Source organism: Dermacentor silvarum, chromosome 3 (genome assembly GCF_013339745.2).
Source record: "Dermacentor silvarum isolate Dsil-2018 chromosome 3, BIME_Dsil_1.4, whole genome shotgun sequence".
NCBI lineage: Eukaryota > Metazoa > Arthropoda > Arachnida > Ixodida > Ixodidae > Dermacentor > Dermacentor silvarum.
Window position 1 is genome coordinate 168990371 of NC_051156.1, and position 20300 is coordinate 169010670.

Below are 20300 nucleotides of genomic sequence, written 5' to 3' on the forward strand. Positions count from 1 at the left end.
TACTCACGTCCAGTACGGCAACGCACGCCATTATGTCTATTAGCGCACCAAAACAAATCTTCCCCTCTCCCCCTAACATTTACTTCTTTTATTTTTCGTACTGAACAAAAGCGCTCACAAGCGGAGCTCAGGTGTAATCGTCTTTTTTATTATTATTATTATTAAAAGCGAAGACTCGCAGCGATCAAGATAATATCGCCGTCCGTATCTGCATTTCACGAGCAGCGAGGCCAGCTGCAGTGGTCACCAGAGCCGTGCAAGATCGCGATGCGCTCCGACAATAACTCAAGGTTTAAGGCCCAGCAAATGGCAACAATAAGACAGCGAAGCAGCTCGCAATTTGCAATGATAAATGTGTCACCAGCCGCGGCTCCCCGCTGTGCAGCGCTCCGGTGCCAAGTTTGAACACGTAAGCAGCTGCTGCGGAGGCTCAGCTGTTTTATTCTTTAACAGGCGGCGCCTTCGGCGACTGATTTTGCTTTGAAAGCACGCGCCCGCATTCTTTTTTTTTTTTTTTTCTGTCATATGCGACACAATCGGCACAACAAAGCGATCTATATATCGGACTAAGGCGTTGCAGCGCTATTTACGCGTTAAGCAAGGTCTGCGAACTACGCGTTCTCGGAATGCCAAGTACGGGAAAAAAAATCCTCGTGCTCGCAATTCATGCCTTATTATAAGTGCCTAAAAATAAGCGAAGCAATAACACAGAAACCAAGGAAACAGAAACGAACGGTGCAATAGGACGTAACGTACTACCTCCGGCCTTTATTTAGGTCGGCGACTGGGGCTTTCTCCACGTCAGGCTGCCGCGGGATCGCTAGGATCTGGAGGCCGTTCAGCGGACGAAACACTCTGATGCTGTTCTTCGTTAATGGAACAAACATAAAACTCACGCCCGTTCGCACAACGCTGCTTAGACCTAGCACGCGACCACAACATACCTGCCCGGCTGTTTTGCTTCTTTTTTCACTCCGTTTCTATGCAAACATTCATCCCGCAGAAAAAATATTGCGTCTTATTAACAAATTAGAGCGCCAAGTTACGCTTTTATACTCAATCATTAATTAAAACGTATTTTATTTCACAAACTTTAGTAATTTATATCTAGTAGACATGTTTTGCGAAAAATAAATGTTTACGTTTGTGTGCTGCTTTTATGATGGCGGCTTGTAAAGGAAAATGTAGACTACTTCAAGATACAAAAGGTAACCCCTCCTGCGTATGCCTTCGCGTTTGAGGAGGAACATGCCCTCGAGATTACGCTGCAGGAAATGATTTCGTAGCTCGCACCTACCCGTCACCCAGCGGTGGTTTCCGTGGCGACTCGGCGCTTCCGCCAGCGCCTAGTCGCGTGCTGGACGTCTAAGCCTATTACTGGTTTGTGTGCCTGCCGCCGTTTCTTCTCTCCTCTTCGTCGCAAGCACCACGTATCGCGCCCCATGCGCGCTGACATTTTTGGCCAGCGACTGGGCAACGTCTCGCCGCGCTGCCACGGCTCGTCCCTCGCCGGCTGATGCCTTGCGTGAGTAACAAAACGAGATACGTAAGAGTTGCGCGTATCTCGACACAGAACCGACCCTGTCGTTCGCACTTGCACCAGCCATCATAGCACGCCTCTCTTCTGACACAGCTGTCTTTTCTAGCACCTCTTCGCGAATCTCTCCGATTTTGGCAGTCGATGAGGTTAGTGGGGCTTAACCGTGTTCGAGTGTGGCTGTGCGTAGCGAAGCTGTATTACGTGCGCGTGTGTCTGTGTGTGTGTCGCGCTTCGTTCGGCCCCGTCCGGGAGTTCCGAAACGGCTGCCGATATGCTCGTATTCCTCCGTTCGTCCTTCATGGCGGGTCGCCGTTTACGTAACCTCCCGTGGTTTTTGTCGTGCGCTCTCTCTCTTCCCCCTCCCTCTCTCTCGTGCACCGGCGCACCACCAACACCAAGAGAGCCGATAGTGGACCCCGAATGCCCCCCCCTCTGCTCTCGCCCGAACATCAGCCAGGTTAGGTCTGGGTGGCGGGCGCTATCAGTCGGGTCGATGCTTGTTTGCCCCGTCCATCGCGCGACCTCCGTCGTCTCTACGTTGTTCTTCGGAGCCCCCCCTTAAACCGCCGTCGCAGCATGTTTCAAATAAGGCGACAGCCGCAGCTGCTGTGTAGACAGCCGCTCCAAAAGCAGCGTTCTTTCTAGGCACGTCCTTTAACCCTTCCTCGTCCTTTTCCCGTTCCATCTCGAGCACGCTCCACCGGGGGCATTGCCAGAGCGCGCCTTTGAAAGGGGGGAGGCCGCCGACCCGTCCTAAAATACGTGTTTTGCCAAGGGAGCCAGCCAACCGTTGTGGTCCGTGTGCGATGTGCCAGCTCTTGATCGGAAACCGAGAGAGGCAGACGGCGAGAGAAGGGGGTCGATGTGTGGGCCCCGGCGATGTTGGTCGCTTCCGAGTGCGGTGGCCGCCGAGCCTTGGCTTTCAGTTCAGAAGCACGCCAACAACAGTTAAAGATGGGATTGTGCGTGTACGATTTCTGCGATTTTTTTTAAATTGATCGGTGTGGCTCGTGGCGGAAGTCGATCGCTACGTAACATTATTGCGTCTTTCCTTTGACGCATCGAACGTCGAGGCGTATCTTGTCACTCCGTTTATCTCCCGGTGCGATTAGAATTTCGCAACTCGTATCCTCCTTTTCTTTGCCCTCTTTGCAATCTGCACACTCCTGTAATCTCGCAACCACGAGAGCTGTTCATCGTTCGAGGCACTTGTGTGAGCAACATTGACACGCACCTTCATTTTATGTTCACGTTTCACCACTATGACTTCCGTTGCTTTTGCTCTGTGCAATTTCTGTATCTGCTTTCATCTCCACTGCAGCTTAGAATGAAAGATGCATCATGCCTTGCCGTAGTAAGTTTTTTTTTTGTTAAGGCATAGTCAGTGCATGTTCATTGGAGTTGAAGCAGCATAAGCTTTCTTCCTTTCCTTCGAACACTCCTTTAGAAATAGCTCCGACTGCCACTTAGTAGTGTCCTTTGATGTGGTGATGATGATGATTTGGTTTGATGTGTGCTACACTTGTGCACAAACACAGTTGTACGATCAGCCAGATTTTTAACATTATCGCTGGAGTGTCGAGCCACTCGCTGTCAGTGCCTCATAGCGGTGAGATTGGCGATAGTATGTGTGCAAGGCACTCTTCAGTCCAGGCATCATTTGCTATGCTCATTCTTTTAGGAGTGCACACATCCTGCCCTTGTCCTGCTCACATGATATCGTTAAAAAACTGACTGATGGTCCCCACAGGAGCAAATGCTTAGAGATCACGGCATCAGCAATAAATTACACATATGTTACGACACAGCTTGAGTGTACTCGATAGACAAAGCCATATAACGTCTGTCAGTGCTCTGCATTAGAGCTGTACAACTTGCTACCAGCCTCGCATCCATGTGGGAAAACTTTTTGTTTTCGTGATATCTCTGGTCCCTAGACTTGCTTGCGACTCTACCAGGTCATGCATTCCATTCCGCACAACACATGTTGGTAGCGCTGTGTAGACCAGAATCTTTTACTCTCAAACCTGAGTATAGAGCAAGCACTTAATCTCGACCCCTGTCACCATCTTTCGGCACAACCCTCTCAGTGGCTGTGTGTTTATGATGGGAAGGTTACCTGGTGGAGAGGCATCGTTCTTGCTCATTTGCCAGTTCCCACAGCCCCTGTGGAAGATGGTGCCACCTATGGCTGCTCTAGATTCTGATCTATACCCAATGCAGAACTACATGAAGCTTTTATGACGAACAGGGGCATCGCATGGACTGATGCAGTGCTTGCATGTTCATTAAAAACTGCTGAAACTGTTATAATAGGGCACACTTTCGATCGATCTTGTTCGGGATGCTCCAGTTTACCAAATGTGAGACGACAGAATTCTTGTGAAAGAGGAATGACGCAGCATGCCTCTGTCATCCTTTTTCATATGAATTCTGTGTGTTTAGTCAATTAAAAATGTGCCAAGATCAGGCTGTGCCTTCCGCATAAAGGTTCAGCAACACGGTGTGCGTGAATTTGGGCACAATGTATTGTTGTTCAGTTGCATTTGTTTTTCTTTATTTGGCGATCACATTAAATGTCGGACCCTTCTGTGACGTTGATAGTCGCATGTCCTAGCTCAGTTCTCGCTGTTCTACACTTGACGGCAAGCATGCATTTTTCTTTTTTTGCATGCACCAGCAGGATGTTAGGAATTGGAGTAGCTGTATCTGTGCAGTTGCACTGCATGGGCACAAAAGGTAGATTTTTTTTTTTTCAAAGTGCAGTAGTTGTAGTGATAACCATTTCCGAGGAAGCTTGCATTCTAACACGTCATTTCTGTAGTTCGTGCTTCAAGCATGCCTTAAAGAAGTACTCGCAGATATTTTTGAAGTACACACTTCTCGCACTGCTGAAGAGTCATGCTTATCAAGTGTGAAGGTTGGAAAACCTAACATGGGTTGATTTTGGTACTAAAGTTGTCTCAAAGTACTAGACTTCATGCATTGACATTAGCGCTACATCATAATATCATGATCATGTTGTCCAGCAGTGAAGCTATGTATTATGGCATTGCTCATAAAAAAAAATAATAAAGTGCTCTGCGCATTCATTTCAGCTGCAGTCATGCTGAGCAGAGCCAGACACTGTATTGTGACGTCATGACGTACTCGCCTGCTGGATACTGATGCTTGAACTGTTCTGTAGAAGCAAGTGTTCTGGTAAATTATTTGGGCTGCATTGCTGCTTGCCAGTATTTGTTTAAGGTATAGAGCATCTGGACATAAAAAATGTCATGGTACTCCTTTTTAGGTCGCTGCATTTGACAACTGATTCATGCAACAGTTTCCATTCTAGCTTCCTAGAAGAGGTCACTATGTCACAATGCTTGTGTGTGGCTACAATAATACATGAGGAGGATCTTTACATTTACATATCGCCTATTCGCAGCTTGGTCAAGCACAGCTTCTGGCATACAATAATTGTTGGATGTTGAGCATTCTTTTCAAGTTCTTGCGAGTTTTCAATGTTACGAATATGAGATTACATGCATACTACAAGAAGTTCGGTCTATTTTTCTTTCGTGATGCTATGCTGTGCCCATATCGATAGTTTCTATAAAAAAAAGATTGGAAGGGCAATTTTGTTCTGGTAGTGTGGTCCTTGCAATGTGCACAGGGCTTTGAGCAACAATTTTAATTGTTTCGACGCTCCTTGGGACAGCACCTTCTGCAAACTTGCGAAATGCTGCATGAGAAATACAGTCCTGCAGAAAAATTTTTGCGACTCTTCTACAATAGTTTCCCCCCATTTTAATATTTGGCATTGCTCAAGAGGCATTTTCAGGTGCAAAATTAACATCTCGAGCTTAGGGCTCTGGTAACTTGAACACATTCGCCCATATTCTCAAAGGATCCTCTGCTCGAAGCTATTCCGCCACTCAAGTGAGTAGAGCACAGCACAGCCCCTCAATTAAAAAAAGACCGTTTCTCAAAAATTGATGCGGAGCACCAATGAAGTGCGGTGACTACTTCTGTCGAGAGGTGGCGCTGCCGTCCACTTTCTCGAGTCGAGTTGGAAGGGCTGTGTGGAGGAACGTTGGGGTATTGTCTCTCCATCTGGCATTGTTTTGGAAATTTAACACTGGTGCTTTGTTTGGCTCATTTCCCATGAGTGTTTAGTTTTGTCTTGGACTTTTCTAATGCGAAGCATCCTAGTCAGAGTCGACCCAGTTTCTTTTGTGTATCAGCTGTCTGGTGTCTTTTGCAAAGCAGCCAGTAATAGAAGGAAACTGCGGTTTGAGTAGTCATAGTAGATGAGTTTTGCCCAAATTAAACGCTTTGTGCCCCCGAAGGACGGCTTAAGTGTAGAATGGCATAATTAACCATGACGTCACTGTGCCTCATGACAATCAGCTTTGCATCAAAGGCCAGGCACCCTTTGCCCAAGATTTGAGGTCGCACTTGTAATACGCAAGCTTCCGCTCGAGTGTGGTCCCGCTCAGCTCTGGCTGCTCCGCTGATTGCGCATTGCACTCTCCCCGCCCTAGGTGCCTGCCTATACGTACCTATATATTACATGTGTACGTAGCAAGAGCAGTGACCATTTGCTGCAGAATACACAAGACTCTTAACAACCATTCTCTGCCAAAGCTTCGTATTACGTAGATGTCAACTGGATTTGTCGGCTTACTCTCTATTTTTTTCACTGCTTGTGGGACTTAATAGGATCCACATTGTTGGAGCAGCGCTGCTGTTCGCTTGAGATTCCTTTTTCCTGAGGCTGAGATGGAAGCCTTTGTTAATTGCAATGCGTAAGCAAAGTGTGGAAGGGAGTGCCTGTTTACATTTACGACTGCTGAATATTCCATTTTCGCAACAAAGTTGAGTACCACGGGACATAATCCTAAGGCACGAGTGCTACTAATGCTTGGTGAGCTGTGTTTCTGCTCGTACTTCTGGGTTAATTGTTTGGACGTCAACTAAGTGTTTCTTTTCATGGCCGGTGCCCCTTGTGCACGCAGCAAGCACTTTTCTGGGTTTCTTCTATGCACTGCAGTCGCGTTGCGTGGTTATTGACACGCAAATGGGCTGATGTCGAATGTCAGGCCTGTTGGCTTTGTCGCATTGCATGTTGCATGCCGTCGGCAAGTAATCTGGAAAAGGCTGATGCCCTGACTCTGCAAACCTATTTGCCCAGGCTTCCCCTATGTTAGAGGCCGTGCATCCTAGTTCCGCAGCAAGGAGGTTGTGCATTACGGAGGACTTCCATGGACAGCCGTGGGATAAGGTGAGTGGAAAAACACATTTCGTGCACCTGTATGCATTTGTAGAGGTTGCCCCTACCTGCCGCGGTAGACTCAATGGCTGTGGTGTTGTGCTGCTGAGCCTGAGATTTTGGGTTTGATCTCTGCTGTGGTCACCGCATTTCAGTGTAGACGAAATGCAAGAACACTTGTGTATTTAGATTTAGGCGCACGTTAAAGAACCCCAGGTAGTCAGAATGAGCCCAGAGTCCCCCCCCCCCACTACGGCGTGCCTCATAATCAAATTATAGTTTTGGCACATTAAACCCCAGGTCTTTCTTCTTTACCGGCCTTGCCCGAGGGACATTTACTGTTGGTTTGCTACAGAAGAAATAATTGAAGGTAAGCATTAATGCAAATTGTGCAAGCTAAGTGCACACAGAGCTTCCACATGCTTGTGTAATGGGTGCCATGCAAGGCTAGCTCGCACGGTAATGTCTCGAGAACATTGTTGATTGTTGGCATCCAGATGTTTGAAATTCCAATTGGTAAATGGAAAAAAAAAATGTGTGCACACATATCTCATTTCATGAGCCTTCTTGCAAAACTGCTGTATACTTTGTGTTTGTGGTACTGCATCCTCTGTTCTCGTCTGAAACTTTCTTGTGCTAAGGCCTGCAGCAGTCGGGCTGCTATGCAGGCCTGTGCAGCGTGTCGAATGTTGCATTTCACAGAAACGCGTCCTCTGCCAGTGTAATACATTGACTCGTCATGACGTGGTAGCATGGATAGAATAAAAGGCCAGCGACATGAAGGGCAACACACAATTAGAATGGCCAAGCGGAAGTGAACAAGGCTGCAGTTCTAAAGACGGTAATTAAGCTACACTAAAAACATGTAACGACATGCAGATCGATTGGAGTCAGGAAACTGATAATTAACTATTGCACATAATTGAAATGCGAATTTAACATGAAAACAGCTGCTGCATTAGTTTGCTACTTCCTATTCAAAAGCGGCTATGCAAGGCTCCGACGCGTTAAATTAATGATAAATTACTATTGCTATTGCCAAAATTGTGTATGGTAACATATTGAATGGACACGGTATATTTTTGTAAAGCTTGCATATTGTGCGGCTTTTATTTTGTTCTGTACTTTCTAGTACCACTTCTGAACCTTGCCTTGCAAGAAAAGTTGGCTGTTTCTAGTTACGAAGTCTGTGCTGGTGCTGACTGTGATATGAAACGACACTGGCTGGAAAAATGTGTTCGACGCGATGGTCTTCCTGTGCTGTTGTAGTAAAAACATTGAAGCGAACATGTGCATAGCTTACTTCCACCTGCTGTGTGCAGGGAGAGCTTTTAATAGCACCTATCACTTTTATGTCTTTGTGCCTATTCGGTCTACAGGTGTTGCAAAACTGACGGAATGGGTCGATTTTTTGTGCACTAGAATGTGAAAGCCGCCATAGAAAAGGGCATTGCACAGTCTAGCTGTTAAAAATGGGCACATACAGGGTGTTTCACTTAACTTGGGCCAAACTTTAAAAATATGCGAATGCTACGTAGCTGTACAGAACCAATGTAATGTTGTTTGCCATCGCTTGGAGATACTCGGGTGATTTTTTTGCTTTCTGCCTAATTAGATAATTAGTCTTAATTAATCAACTTCTCCAATGTTATAATTTGATGAAGAGTGTCAATGAGAAAAGTTTAGAGCAACATAGAGAAACTCACAATACAGCTTTCTGTTGCTCAATACGTGCTACGTAAAAGTGTTTTTCCGAGCGTGAAGGGTGCCCGCGAATACATGCAAAGTGTGTCAAGCGGCCAGTCGTGCGGCAATGCTGTAGTGCTGGCCAGCACATGCATTGTGTATGTTATTCTATTATTCTGTATGATCAGATTTTTTTTTTTTTTGACAGTGAGTTTAACATGGAACTAAAAACTGGCTGCGATAGCCGCCCGAGTTTTGCTGAAGGTGAGAAGGCAGTCGCAGCAACTAAAGTGCTTGGTGCATCACTTGTTTGGCCTGCCGAACCTGACGTATTGTTTCGTGTGTGTGTTGAGGTTGTTCCTGGGGCACAGCGTACCTGTGTTTGTGGCTTTGGCAGAACTTGGATGCCTTGTGAATCTGTGATGGCACCAGATATTCAGATGTTCATTTCCGCAAAGCTACCACTCGCTTGATGGCTATGAGATGTGGTACTGCCTTCAGGGCTGAAATATTCGGTCTTAGTTTTGTGCCTCACAGGGGAGAGGTTGGGCGAGCACTTGAGCGGCTGTTGTACCGATAAGAAAAATGGTTGCAAACTGGAATTTGCTGTTGAGGCAGAGGGACATTTATCTAACCTTTAAATTGTTGACCTCGCTGTTAATACTATTTTCTGGCTTAGTGAAACCATTCTATTGTTGTTTTTTATCTGCTCTGCTTGAAGCTTGTGATGAGGTCTATGTGCGATATGAATTGCCATTGCAGGTTTTAGCTGAATTAGCACCTAGCACTGCATGGTGTCGCACGTGAATTCAACTTTGCCTTATTTCATTGTCTGTTGTGGGCTGCTTTGCGATTAAAAATTTCCATCCGTTCCACACCAAGTGATTTCTTCACTGCATTTTTATCGCTCTTTGGACAGATGTTCAGTGAAACTGTACTCTTAATCTCACAGTGGCGACATTTCACATCCTGATGCAGCAATACCGATACTCTGGTGCCCTGGGTAGTCATTTTTTTTTTTTTAATATGGAGTAGGGAAGGGACAGAGCCGTTGTTAATCTGAATTTCAATTCTATTCAAGAGTGTGTTTTATCGATTGTCCGACTCCAGCGGATCTGTTGGCAATTCCTATCACAAGGCCTTTTATTCTATCCTCTAAAAATGAATTAACTTAAAATCCGTTACCCTGTGCTCCTGACAAGTGAATGCATTGCGTTGCATATGGTGCATTATGTGTTGATGGGTTGCCATGATGGGCTGGCTAATTGCCTAAGCCTTGAAGTTTACCTCATCTTTAGTAATTCGAATGGCATAAATGCTTCTTTGTTGCACAGTGGCTTATATTGCTAACCATGTTACAAACGCCAAGGGCAGTTAATGCGAAGTTTCACTGTTTTGGATGTGGTACAGCCGGATTTCTGTTTAGGCTTCCCCAAAGTATGTCTCAACTTCTTGCAGCATTTTTTTCCCCTTTCCTCATAACAAAATGAAACTTCACTGCCCACCGTTGTGCAAGGCTCATGGCTGCCATGAAAAAGAGAACAGTGTAATAAGACTCTAAATTAAAAAAAAAATAATTTGAGCTGTGTTAGTAAATCTTCTACAACGCCAAGAAACGCCACTCTTGCCTCGAGAAGGGGTTTGGTAAGGCAGAAAAGACGCGAAAGACGGTGGCGACGTCGCGGGAAGTTCCCGCACCAGTTTGCAGTGAAGTGGTGGATTTTGGCGCCGTCTGCTCGGGCCTAGTTTATTTTTTATCGGTAAAAGCGGACTGCATTGTGTTCATGAAGAGCCAAACAACTCCTTGGAGAGTTTTAAGAACATTTATTGAACCACAACTGAACAAATGTAAAAAAAAAAATCGAAATTCGTGACGGACCTGCCGGCCTGGGGCTTTCTTTGGCGCAAAATTCGGAGAAAGGAAGAAAATTGAAATTCGACCTTCATTTTTCTCTAATAATGAACCTACCACTGCGAAATCGACGAACGTGTGGAGTTCATCAAAAATAATTTATCAGTCTCAAGTGATTCGGTGTCTCTTTCAGTGTCCGGTTACTCATTGAGGTGTCCCAGGCATAGAGGTGGGGTCTGCCTTCCGCTGGTTTAGAGGGGAAAAAAAAGAAAAGGGGGGGGGGGGAGGGTAGGAGAGAGAAAAATAGCTATGTCGAGGAGAGTGCGTTGGGTCTCGTTTGTGGAAGCTGTTGCTGTCTCTATGACTGCACGTGGACAATGCGGCGCCCGTGCCCTCCCCTTCTTCACGCTCATTTACCTCCGCGACGCACATCATTGACCTCTCCTGTTGACACCACGAGAAAGCCTCCCCGGATAGCGCGTCGCCAACCCTGCCATTCTCTTTTCCAAACTCGTCTCGAAGGGGACTGTGCTGGTGTGACACAGAGAGCCGGGGGGGGGGACACGCCAACCGAAAGAAATTAGCGACCACCCCGTTTAGTGACCCTGGCGACTCCATATACCCGTGGGAAATTACTACGAGAAGGTCGCTCCTTACAAATGCAGCCTTGGACGGGCAGAGATCGGCCACTGGCGGCGGCACACGTGGTTTGCGTTCGACGCGCGTGCGACTGACGAGCTGCCGTTTGAGGAGGGGTGGGCCACAACTTCGTGAAAAACTAGGACGCTCGCGTTTCGACAAATGTGGCATCCGATTGCGAGACCCTCGTGTTCCTGCTGCGGCGCGCAGCTCGTTTCGTGGCAAGGTGCCTGCCACCACCGTCCAGTCTGCGACACGGCGGCGCCCATCGATCTCTCTGTGCGCAGGTGAGAAGTCGATGACCTTTTGTCGTTCTGTGTGCTCGCGTTTCGGTGGCTGCACCGACGTCGGCCTGCCCCGGCTGATAGCACTGTGTACAGCGTCGGGCCTCTCTCTCTCGCTCGTGGTAATCGTTGTTGTCCTTTGTCTCACCGGGTTCTCGGCGATTGTGACCGTGTTTGCCGGGAGTTGCAAGGGCGCCAGCGTGCTCGGCCTTGTCGGCTCCCATCGTGTCCTTAACGCTATTGCGTTTTGCACATAACGCGCGTTTTCGCTAAAATTTTTCACGAACGTGGCGGGGCACCAGCACGTATCTCGGACGTTCTTCGCGCTGGAAACATATCTCGGTGCTCGTCTATCTGATGTTATCTCTCAGCCTCGGCGCGTTTGTAGAGAGGCAGTACGTCGGGCTTTTTATACATTTTTCACGTGTCGCACTTCATGCATTGTCTCCGCTTCTTTGGCCCTTGCGTCACATTTCCGCGTTGCGATGGTTTAGACGAGGTCCGCTTGCAGACGCCCGATGTCCTGATGACGTACGTAGACGGGCTGCCATCCCCTTCCCTGCGTAGGCTAATGAGCCATCCTGTCAATGAATGATCTATTCGTTCGTTTGATTACGTGGATAGCGATTGCCCTTACCACGGCAGTGTTCAGCCATACGCAGTACGGCAGTGGTGGAAGTGCTGCTCCCATTGCCCCGAAAGAGAAACGCTGCTACATTCTGCTCCAAACTCATTTCTGTTAGTAACTGCTCCGAAACGGCGCTGGGAAATTCGAACTCATACTGATTGCTAACTTCTGCTGTGGAAACTGTGATGCGCGACTACTCTTATTGATGCTCAGCTTTATCGGCTGTGATCTCATTTCTGCCACAAGAACTGGCATTTTAAATATATAGCCCATTTAGCTGTATTTTTGAACTTCACATGCAGACTGTTTTGGTGAAATGTGAAAGTGATTGAGATTACTTTGATCTCATAGCGATTATCAACTGCTGCGTTGGCTACAGCTATATGTGGTTGTGGTTACTTTTATAAATTTAGTGCTCAACTTTACCCGTTTGATGTCATATCTGCCGCAAGTACTGGTATTTTACATATGTAACTCGTTTTACTGCGGATTCGATAGCTACCCATCTTAATTGTTTGTTTCTGCGATTGGCGTCGATTATGGTATGTGCGATATGTTTCATAATGAATGTTTATGAGACGCTTCGGTGACGCCTTTAACTGTAGGAGTCGTATGGCATATGTTGCCATCTGCTCCGAAAACGGCTGCCCCAAATTTACTTACGCCACTGCGGTACGGGCTCTTCCGCTACGACGAAGTTTCCGTATACACTGGACGCCGTTTTACGAAAGAGCCCCCAACCTTTCCAGTGTCCCCCTAAGCGCGGCGCCCGAGGCCGTGGTAGGTAGCCGTGCTAACTGGAGCAAGTTCAACGCGCGGCAAGTCGGGAGTGTGTTACCGAAGGGGAGCCGTGAAACGACTTGCCTAATCTGGGCGGCGACCACTTTCGGCGACTGCTGTCTTGTGTATTCGGTTATTTTTGTTGTCCTTTTTTTTTTTCTCCTCGCGACGGAAAATTTCCTCGCGGATCCCCGCGAACACCAAAACGGGGTTACGACGCGTTCGCGTGTCCTCCCCAATTCCATCCTCTTTCCTCGATGCGCTCTCGCTTTCGGCTCTTGTGAGATGACCTCACTTTCGCATCTGGCCGGGCGGCGAAAGTGTCGCCCACCTTCTCTTGGTTGCCTTCCATGTTTTCTTTTTTTTTCCCCATCCTTTTCCTCCTCTATAATACCGGTCGAGTTTTTTCGGCGCTGTCTCTCGACACGGCCGAGGGAGCAGCGCATGCCCCGCTACGCTATTCTGGAACCACACGCGGCCTGTCTTTTTTTTTTTTTTTTTTCTTCTGCCGTATATAGAGAGAAAGAAGCGAGGCTTGTTTTTGCTCGAAATGGGACGCCCGGGAAAGGGTGCGCTCGCACGCACGTCGACGAGGAGTGACTGTGCACCGAAATGCCGGCGCTCTTGAAGCGAGCGGGGCCGAAGGAAGGCCTGTCGGCGTTGTGTATTTCTTTTTTTTTTTCTAAAATAGGAGCGGTTCTCCTCCTACATAATGGACGCGACCCCCGTAATCCTTTCTCGCTCGCTGCGCCGCCGGCCGGCCGGGTATAGTAGGCAGGCCTTCCCGCTGCCTTTGTGTGTGTGTGTGTGTGGGCAGTAGTAGTAGCGGTGCGTGCGCATTGAAAAGAAGTGAAAGCCCGCGCTCGGCATGAAGTCCCCAGGGTGCTTTGGTTGGTTGCTTGCTTGGTCGCGTTCGCTCGCTGCGGCGGCAAGGACGCGCGCTCCGCTGGGCGTTGTGATGCCATCCGTGCTTCCTACCTTTATTGTTTTCCTCTTTTGGGGCTAATCCTTTGTGTGTTCTACTTGTGCCTAGTTAGCGAGTGCACCGTTCATTTTCGCGTGCCTTGCGTTCGTTCTGGCATGTTCCTGAACACGTGCCACGGTGGCAGTGTTGTAGTAGGTGTCTTGCGGTGGCCGTAGGCGTTTCTCAGTGGTCATTTCTCGAGGGCGACGCGGCGGTTGTGGACATGCTATTGACCCGCGGTGATTGCGTAGTTAATGATAGCTGTGCAGTTGCAGCTGCCTTGGAAGTGTTCAGTCTATATATGGATCGTTTGTGTTCCAGCTTCCTGGCGAACAGTGAGGTCTGTTTTACACCGCAGTCACACGGGCGCTTGCAATCGCGATTTAACGGCGATTGGTTGAGCCAGCCAGCAGACCGCCGCGAGGGTGATTGGTCCACGAAATTGGCCGCTCGGATTTCTGGGCAGAAGTGACTTGCTTCAACACTCGCGACGACAAGTTCGGGCCGGTGTGTCCTGCCACCCTGACGAACGGTTCCGTTAGACACTCTTGCCTACGGCATCCTCGTGTTGCTCTCGTTGCGCGATCGAGAGCCCATCGTCCCGGAGCCTTCGTTGTCGTTTCAAGGAAAGGGACAACACAGACGGGACGCTGGGTAACGTTACGCCAGTCGCTGGCGTCGTCGGCGCGGGGGGAGAGTAGAGGACGAGAGGAGCGAGGCCTCCAGGCGGATTCACCGTGTCGCCGGCTCGTTCTTTTGTTTCGCACGGCCGAGCTACGATGGAGTGTTCTCTCTCTCTCTCGCCGCTTGCGTATTTTTTTGCTGCTGTTGGGCGAGGAGTAGCGCGGGTAGAGAGGAGGGTGACGTGAATGAACCCTGCGTGACCCCGTCCCCACTTTTTTTGGGACGACATCGTCGGTTGCGCCGCTTGTTTGTTTGTTGTTGCTGCCGAGAGCGTATGGCGCCGCTTCCGCTCTCTTCGATTCCGTTGCGAGTCTGCGCGCGCACCGCTTGGTGCAATACCTTCTTCCTTCCAGCGGATCGCTTTCCGCCCCCCCCCCCCCCCCTGGGGGGGGGGGGACATCTTTTTTTTCCTTTCTTTTTTTGCTGGTTGGTAGGAACTCGCAGGGTGAGGTTGTAAAGGACGTCGGGGGTCTTGCCGCAATTACGTCAGAGGTCGCCCGTGGAGGTCAAGTTACAGGAGCGGGGGGGGGGGGGGGGCGGCATAGTAAAACGGAAGGAACTTTCATGGATAGTTTAAAACATACAAAACTGGAATGCCTAAAGAAGGCAGGACCACTGGGTTAGTGATGATGTGGGAACCCTCCTCCCCGTTCTGCGAAGTGCGAAAGCGAAGAATACAAACTATGGGTGGGGCGAAAGCACCGCATCCCACAGTGAGGTTGCGATGCGTGAAAGGCTTTTTTGTGCGTTCGCCTCCTCCTTTCCCGGCTCGCACCTCTGTGGGGGCTCCGCTTTTCACTTCCTTCTTCGCCGCTCTTCCTTCCTCGGGGGGCCGTGAGAGATGGAAGTGCGAGAGGGTGTTTCCCCGCAGTGATTGTCGGTCGGTCGCTTGCCTTTGAGAAGGGGGGAGCCCGCACGCGCCGACGCGGAGGGGCGCAGGTAACAGTGTTATGTACTACTACTAGTGCTGCACTGTAGTCTCCTGTTGCCCGCGCCTCGCTAACACTACCCAACACCTCCAGTACTAGTGTACCACTGGAGGGGGGTTTCTGCAGGGGGGCGATGGGGTGGGGGTGGAAGCAGAATGGAGGTGCCAGCCGCGCCGAACGACGACAGTTCGCGCGAACGCGCAAAGTGGGAAGCGCGCGGCGACGGGCCCGAGTCCCTGACCTTAGCGGAACAATGAGGAGGGAGAGGGAGGCATCCTTGGGACTGCTGCTGCCGCGGCGGCGGCACGCCGCGCCGAGCGAGCGCTCGCGCTCAACCGCCGGCCTCCCCCTCGAGGCCTCGGCGTGGACCTGGCCCCCGTTGCTCGCGTTCGTTGACTCGCCGCCGGAGGGAGGAGAGAGAGGAGCGCGCGTTGCGCTGGCTCGCTCTCGGCGGCCTTCTTTACTTTTTTTTTTCTTCCCCCCACTGCCGCCTTCTCGCTCCCCTCGAAGCACGACGCACGGGCTTAGTGTGCGGCACAGTCGTGGTTCGTCGTCGAGAGCAGCGGCGCCATGTCGCCGGAGTCTACGCACGGTGCCCGCGCCCGGCCATCATGAGCAAAGTGAAGACGCTGCCTGCGGGACACTTGTACGCAGCACAGCCGGCACCCCACCACCACCAGCACCTTGCCCTGTAAGCATCCTAGCCATCGCCGACGCAGTGTCTGTCGCGCGAGCGGCGTCCCATGGTTGGATACACCGCCGTCGCTCCTGTGGAGAGAATGTGCCCTAATGTCTGTGCCTCGGCTGGCTGGCTGCTGCTGCTTGTGCCTGGGCCGACGAAGCTTCGTTCGGCGGGATCGTTGTTCCTTTAGAGCGTTTTTATATCGCTGGTCTCGCTCCGAAGGGGTGAAAGCCCCCTTACTTTTCGAAGGATAACGTGCTCGAGTCTGCGAGCACGGCGACGTCAGCTACTCGTCTCGGAAATTCTCGCGGGTCCGTAAGTACGGCCTGTTGGCACAGCACACAGCGCCCGTCACAAGGTAGGCCATCTTATCCGAACCCCCTTCTCTTTATCTCTGTCAGCGCTCTCTCTCCGTCCCGTTGCTGGAACCCCGCTCCGAAAGAGTAAGAATGACGTGCTTACTACACGAAGCAGCGTTAGCAGCGTCTGGTACTGCTCATCGTCCTACGCCGGCAGCGCTGTCCGAGCGGCGGCGTGTGCTGCCTCATCTTTTCTCTTTTTCCGTTGCCGATTCACCTACTTCCCGGCCCGTCGCTGCTGCTTCTTTCTTGTTGCCAGCGCTGCTCGCGGGGCCGGCCGCCATCTTTCACCGTTACGGGCCGCGCCGCTAGAGCGTACGCTGCTGCTGCTTCCACGGGCCGAAATTGGGTCGCGCGAACACTGGCCGTGGTGGTTGGGGGGGTGGCTGCCGCCGCCGTGCCTTGCCAAGCGAGCGAGCGGACCTGCTCTCCTAACTCCTTCGCCCGAGGGGTGAACCTCTAAACGTCGTCGTCTCGCCGTAGCCGCTTCTCACGGGTGAGAGGGGTAGCAGGCTGGGGTCCAAGAAGGCATTGCTCGCTCCTTCGCCGCAGCATCCACTAGCGATGTCGTTCCTTTGCTCGCTTCCTCCTCGTGGACCGCCGCCTTGGCTGCCTGCCGCTGTTCCCTGTCCGGAAAAGACCTTCGACGTCAGGGCCGGCGCGGCTCGTGTCTTGGCGGCGTGGCCTGCCACTCTTCTCGTGTTGCGGCGGGACTCTATCGCTTTGCTTTCTGTTAGCTGCCTCGCTAGTCTGGCCGTCACGTCTCGAGACTGACGTATTGGAAGCGGGACGGCTCCGCCGAAGTGCAGTGCATGTCTATACGAGCTCTGGCTCGGTGTGTGTGTATACTACGAGCGTCTCATTATCGCGATTGCCGGTCTCGTTCGTTGTATAAGGTCCGGGTTAAGCGAGGGGTTTAGGAAGCAGCCGCACGGAACCAACACACGCCGCGCTCGAAAGAAGGCTAGTTACTACGGCCCGGACCGAGACGTGAAAAGAAAAAAAAAAAAAAAAAAAGCTGCGCTTACACTGCCGCAGGAAGGAGAGATAAAGAAAGAAAACGCTGTGTCAGTCTGTGCGCCGCTCGAGGGCAGTATAATGCGAGCGTACAAAAAAAAAAAAAAAAAAGAGCCCCCTCCATCTCTCTCTCTCTCTATGGGTGTGGGGGAGAAGGGGGAATTCCGGACTATCGATTTTTCTTCCCGAGCAGGTGCTCTGCGGGGGCTCGTGGGCCTGGCGTGAGTGTGTTTTTCTGTTAATTTTTTTTTCTTTTTTTTTTCGTTCGTGTTCGACGCTTTCGCAAGCCCGCCTGGCCTCGCGCGCTGCTGTCGTCGTCGTACGTGCCTCCTCCTTTCACCGGTTCTTCCTTTTTTTTTTTCTTCTGTTTATCTTTTCGCTGTGCCGCGCCACTCGTGTATTTTTTTTTTTTTTTCCCTCGGTCGTGTCTGCGCGCCGTTCGTCCGGTTTAGCTTTTTATTTTTGTTCTCTCGGAGGGGCGCTCCTCCGCTGGCCGCGGTGGGTTGTCTTACCTGCCACGCAACTTGCCCCGTGTGGGAAGTACTGTTAATAGTCATAACGCTTGATGCGTGCGCGCCTCTTTTTTGGTGAAGGGAAACCGGGTGCTGCTGCACGCCCAGCGTTGCTCATAGGGGCTCTCTCTGCACCCGTCGCGTCATTCCAATCCGAGGAAGGTGTAGTAACCTTGACGGCGGCGCGGCCGAGTGACGCAGGATTCCGCATTGGCTTGGCTGTCACGAAAAGCTGGCTGAGCTAGGAATTTCGCTTGACGCTGTTTTCACTTAGTCTTCTTTGGCGCGGTGCTTTCAAACATTAAGCTGCGACCGGTGTCCGAGCGTTCTGGAAGGGTGACGGTTATCGTAGCGTTTCCTCGTCGCGTACGATACTGTGCCAGTTATCTCGGTGTTGTGGCTTTAGGGGATAGTTTACCGCGTTGGCACCGACCGTGCTAGTTAGTCTCGTCGAATTCCTCGCTTGTTCGTTCAAGCTCCTTAGTGTCGGTTACCAGGATGACTCCGACTATCTTTGTAGCGGAGGCCTCGACGGTGCTATCTCTTCGTTGGTCGTAACGGGAGGTCACTTGGCATAGCGGAATGAGTTTTTTTTTTTTTTTTTTAATTCCTGGTTGTTGCGGCTCTTCTTTGCGTCGTAGTGTGTACTTACACAAATCGAGTTAGGCGCCGCTGTGAGTGTTTTTCTTTGTCGGGGTGCCGGGCGATTTCTTCCTACATTTATCCCCATTGCCGATTACCATGCCGGAGCTCTTCCTGCTGAGCCGTGTGCGAGTGAGGGCGCGTGAAAAATGACCCCTCGGTTCGTGTTGCGCCCGGTGCACGCTGTGCAATGATTGAGCGCTCTTGGTGCCGGCACGCGCGTCGCTCTTCCTTTTTTTTTTTTTGTCGCTGGCCTTTTTTTTTTTTTTTTTTTCATCTGTGTGTGTGCCTGGAGTTACACGGTATACGTGGTTGTGACCCGTGCAAGGCTAAGGTCTCCCCCTACGGAACGGCCCGCTGTTGCCATCGCGCGCTGTAATGGACGTCAGTGGTACCTCGACGCGACACCGATTTTGGTCTGCCGACTCTTGGCGCCAGCAGTTTGCAGGAAGGAAAACGCTGTCGCCAACAGTCGGCAGACCAAAACAAGTGTCGTGTCGGCTTAGTGTGAATGAGCCTTATGTGAGGAGTTCATTACGGGCTGTCGCACAGTCGTTTCATTCTGGAATATTCCGTATAGTAAGATTTAAAATATGTAGGCCACGTCTTCTGAGCTTGACCGGCTTGTGACTGTGTTCACCTGTTGAGGAAAAAAAGAAAACGTGCAAGTTCTAGTGATACAAGAGCCCCGCTATCTTTCCTGTCCGCTATCTTTGGCGACGCGGCTCTTTTGGCGCGGCTCGCGCAGTGCGGTTTTCTTTGCTTATCCCCCAGATTAAACGGGGCCGTGGCCTTTATCGTTGACGTCCTCACGGGTGTTATCTGTTTCGCGCTTACCCAGCGGGAAAGCGCGACAGGCAACGAGATAGCGAATTGGCGTGAGCTTAGGTGCGTGATAAACGCTAGCTAGCACGGTGTATTGTGCGCACGATGTGCGGCAGGCTACCCATTTCTGTTGTTCGGTTTTATCGGGGTCCGGGAATTGCTGCTCTCGCAGAACGTGACCTCACGCGCGAGAGATGAAGGCATCTGCTGTTTTCCCTCGCGTTGTCATTTTTCTTTATCCCTTCTAGGTTGGTCGTTCGATGCGGGACAATGAACGTAGTGGGGCTTACGTGTCATTCTCCCGTGTGTGTAGGTCAGCCGCTTCGGAAGGGCAAATAACGCCGATTTTATTTTGGCTATCGCTCGTCCACACCATACAGTTAGCGCTGCGGTGCGCGATAGAGCGAGGTTGGACTGATAGCCTTTTGTTCTCTCTGTTCCCTTTGTCTTGCGTGGAGCCGACGCAGCTGGACTCGTTCGTGTCGCGTCTGTTTTGGACCTCGTGTGTGTGTACTTTGTTGTTCGCTTAGGGCAATCACGGTGGTCGCCTGCTTTTTTTCTCTCGGTTGTAGTCAGGTGTGCGTGTTGTGTGTGTGTGGCCGATTGCGCTCGGTCCGAGGGTCCTCGTCGATAAGGGCTTGTTATAATAGGTCTAGACTTGCGTCCGATCTTATCGTCCGGACGCACGTCGTGCGCAGTAGCGGACGAGCACAGCTTCACTCGATAACGGCTGTTGCCACGCGCTGGGTGGAAACGCTCCCTTGTTAATTTTCGGCGGGATAACGCCTTATCTGTTCTACCTTTCAAATCGGCTCTTTCGTTCGTCCGGCAGGAGGCACCTGACAACCGGCTCGAGCGACATTTGTCGCGTTTAAACTAAGTCGACATTGTAGTTATTGGTAGTGTCGCATATTTGTGCTCTCGATGTTTGTGCGACTTCAGTCCGAAATGTCAGGTTTGCGACATTTTAGCTGCGCGACAAAATGATTTATTGCTGCTCAGATACGCGCTGCTTGAGCT

General features: G+C 50.6%; 1 protein-coding gene across 5 annotated transcripts in view; it reads left to right on the forward strand.

Moving 5' to 3' along the window:
* Window positions 1-1147: 1147 nt before the first annotated feature.
* LOC119446052 (uncharacterized) overlaps window positions 1148-20300 on the forward strand; it is a 73491-nt gene continuing 54338 nt past the window's right edge. For 4 of the 5 annotated variants that reach the window (XM_049663854.1, XM_049663856.1, XM_049663857.1 and 1 more), the window contains exon 1: window positions 15709-15934. In XM_049663854.1, coding sequence (XP_049519811.1) covers window positions 15855-15934 — 80 coding nt within the window. In that variant the 5' untranslated portion in view covers window positions 15709-15854. Of the gene's footprint in view, window positions 1526-6719; window positions 6810-15708; window positions 15935-20300 lie in introns of those variants that run through there. The other variant, XM_049663858.1, reaches the window with a different exon arrangement.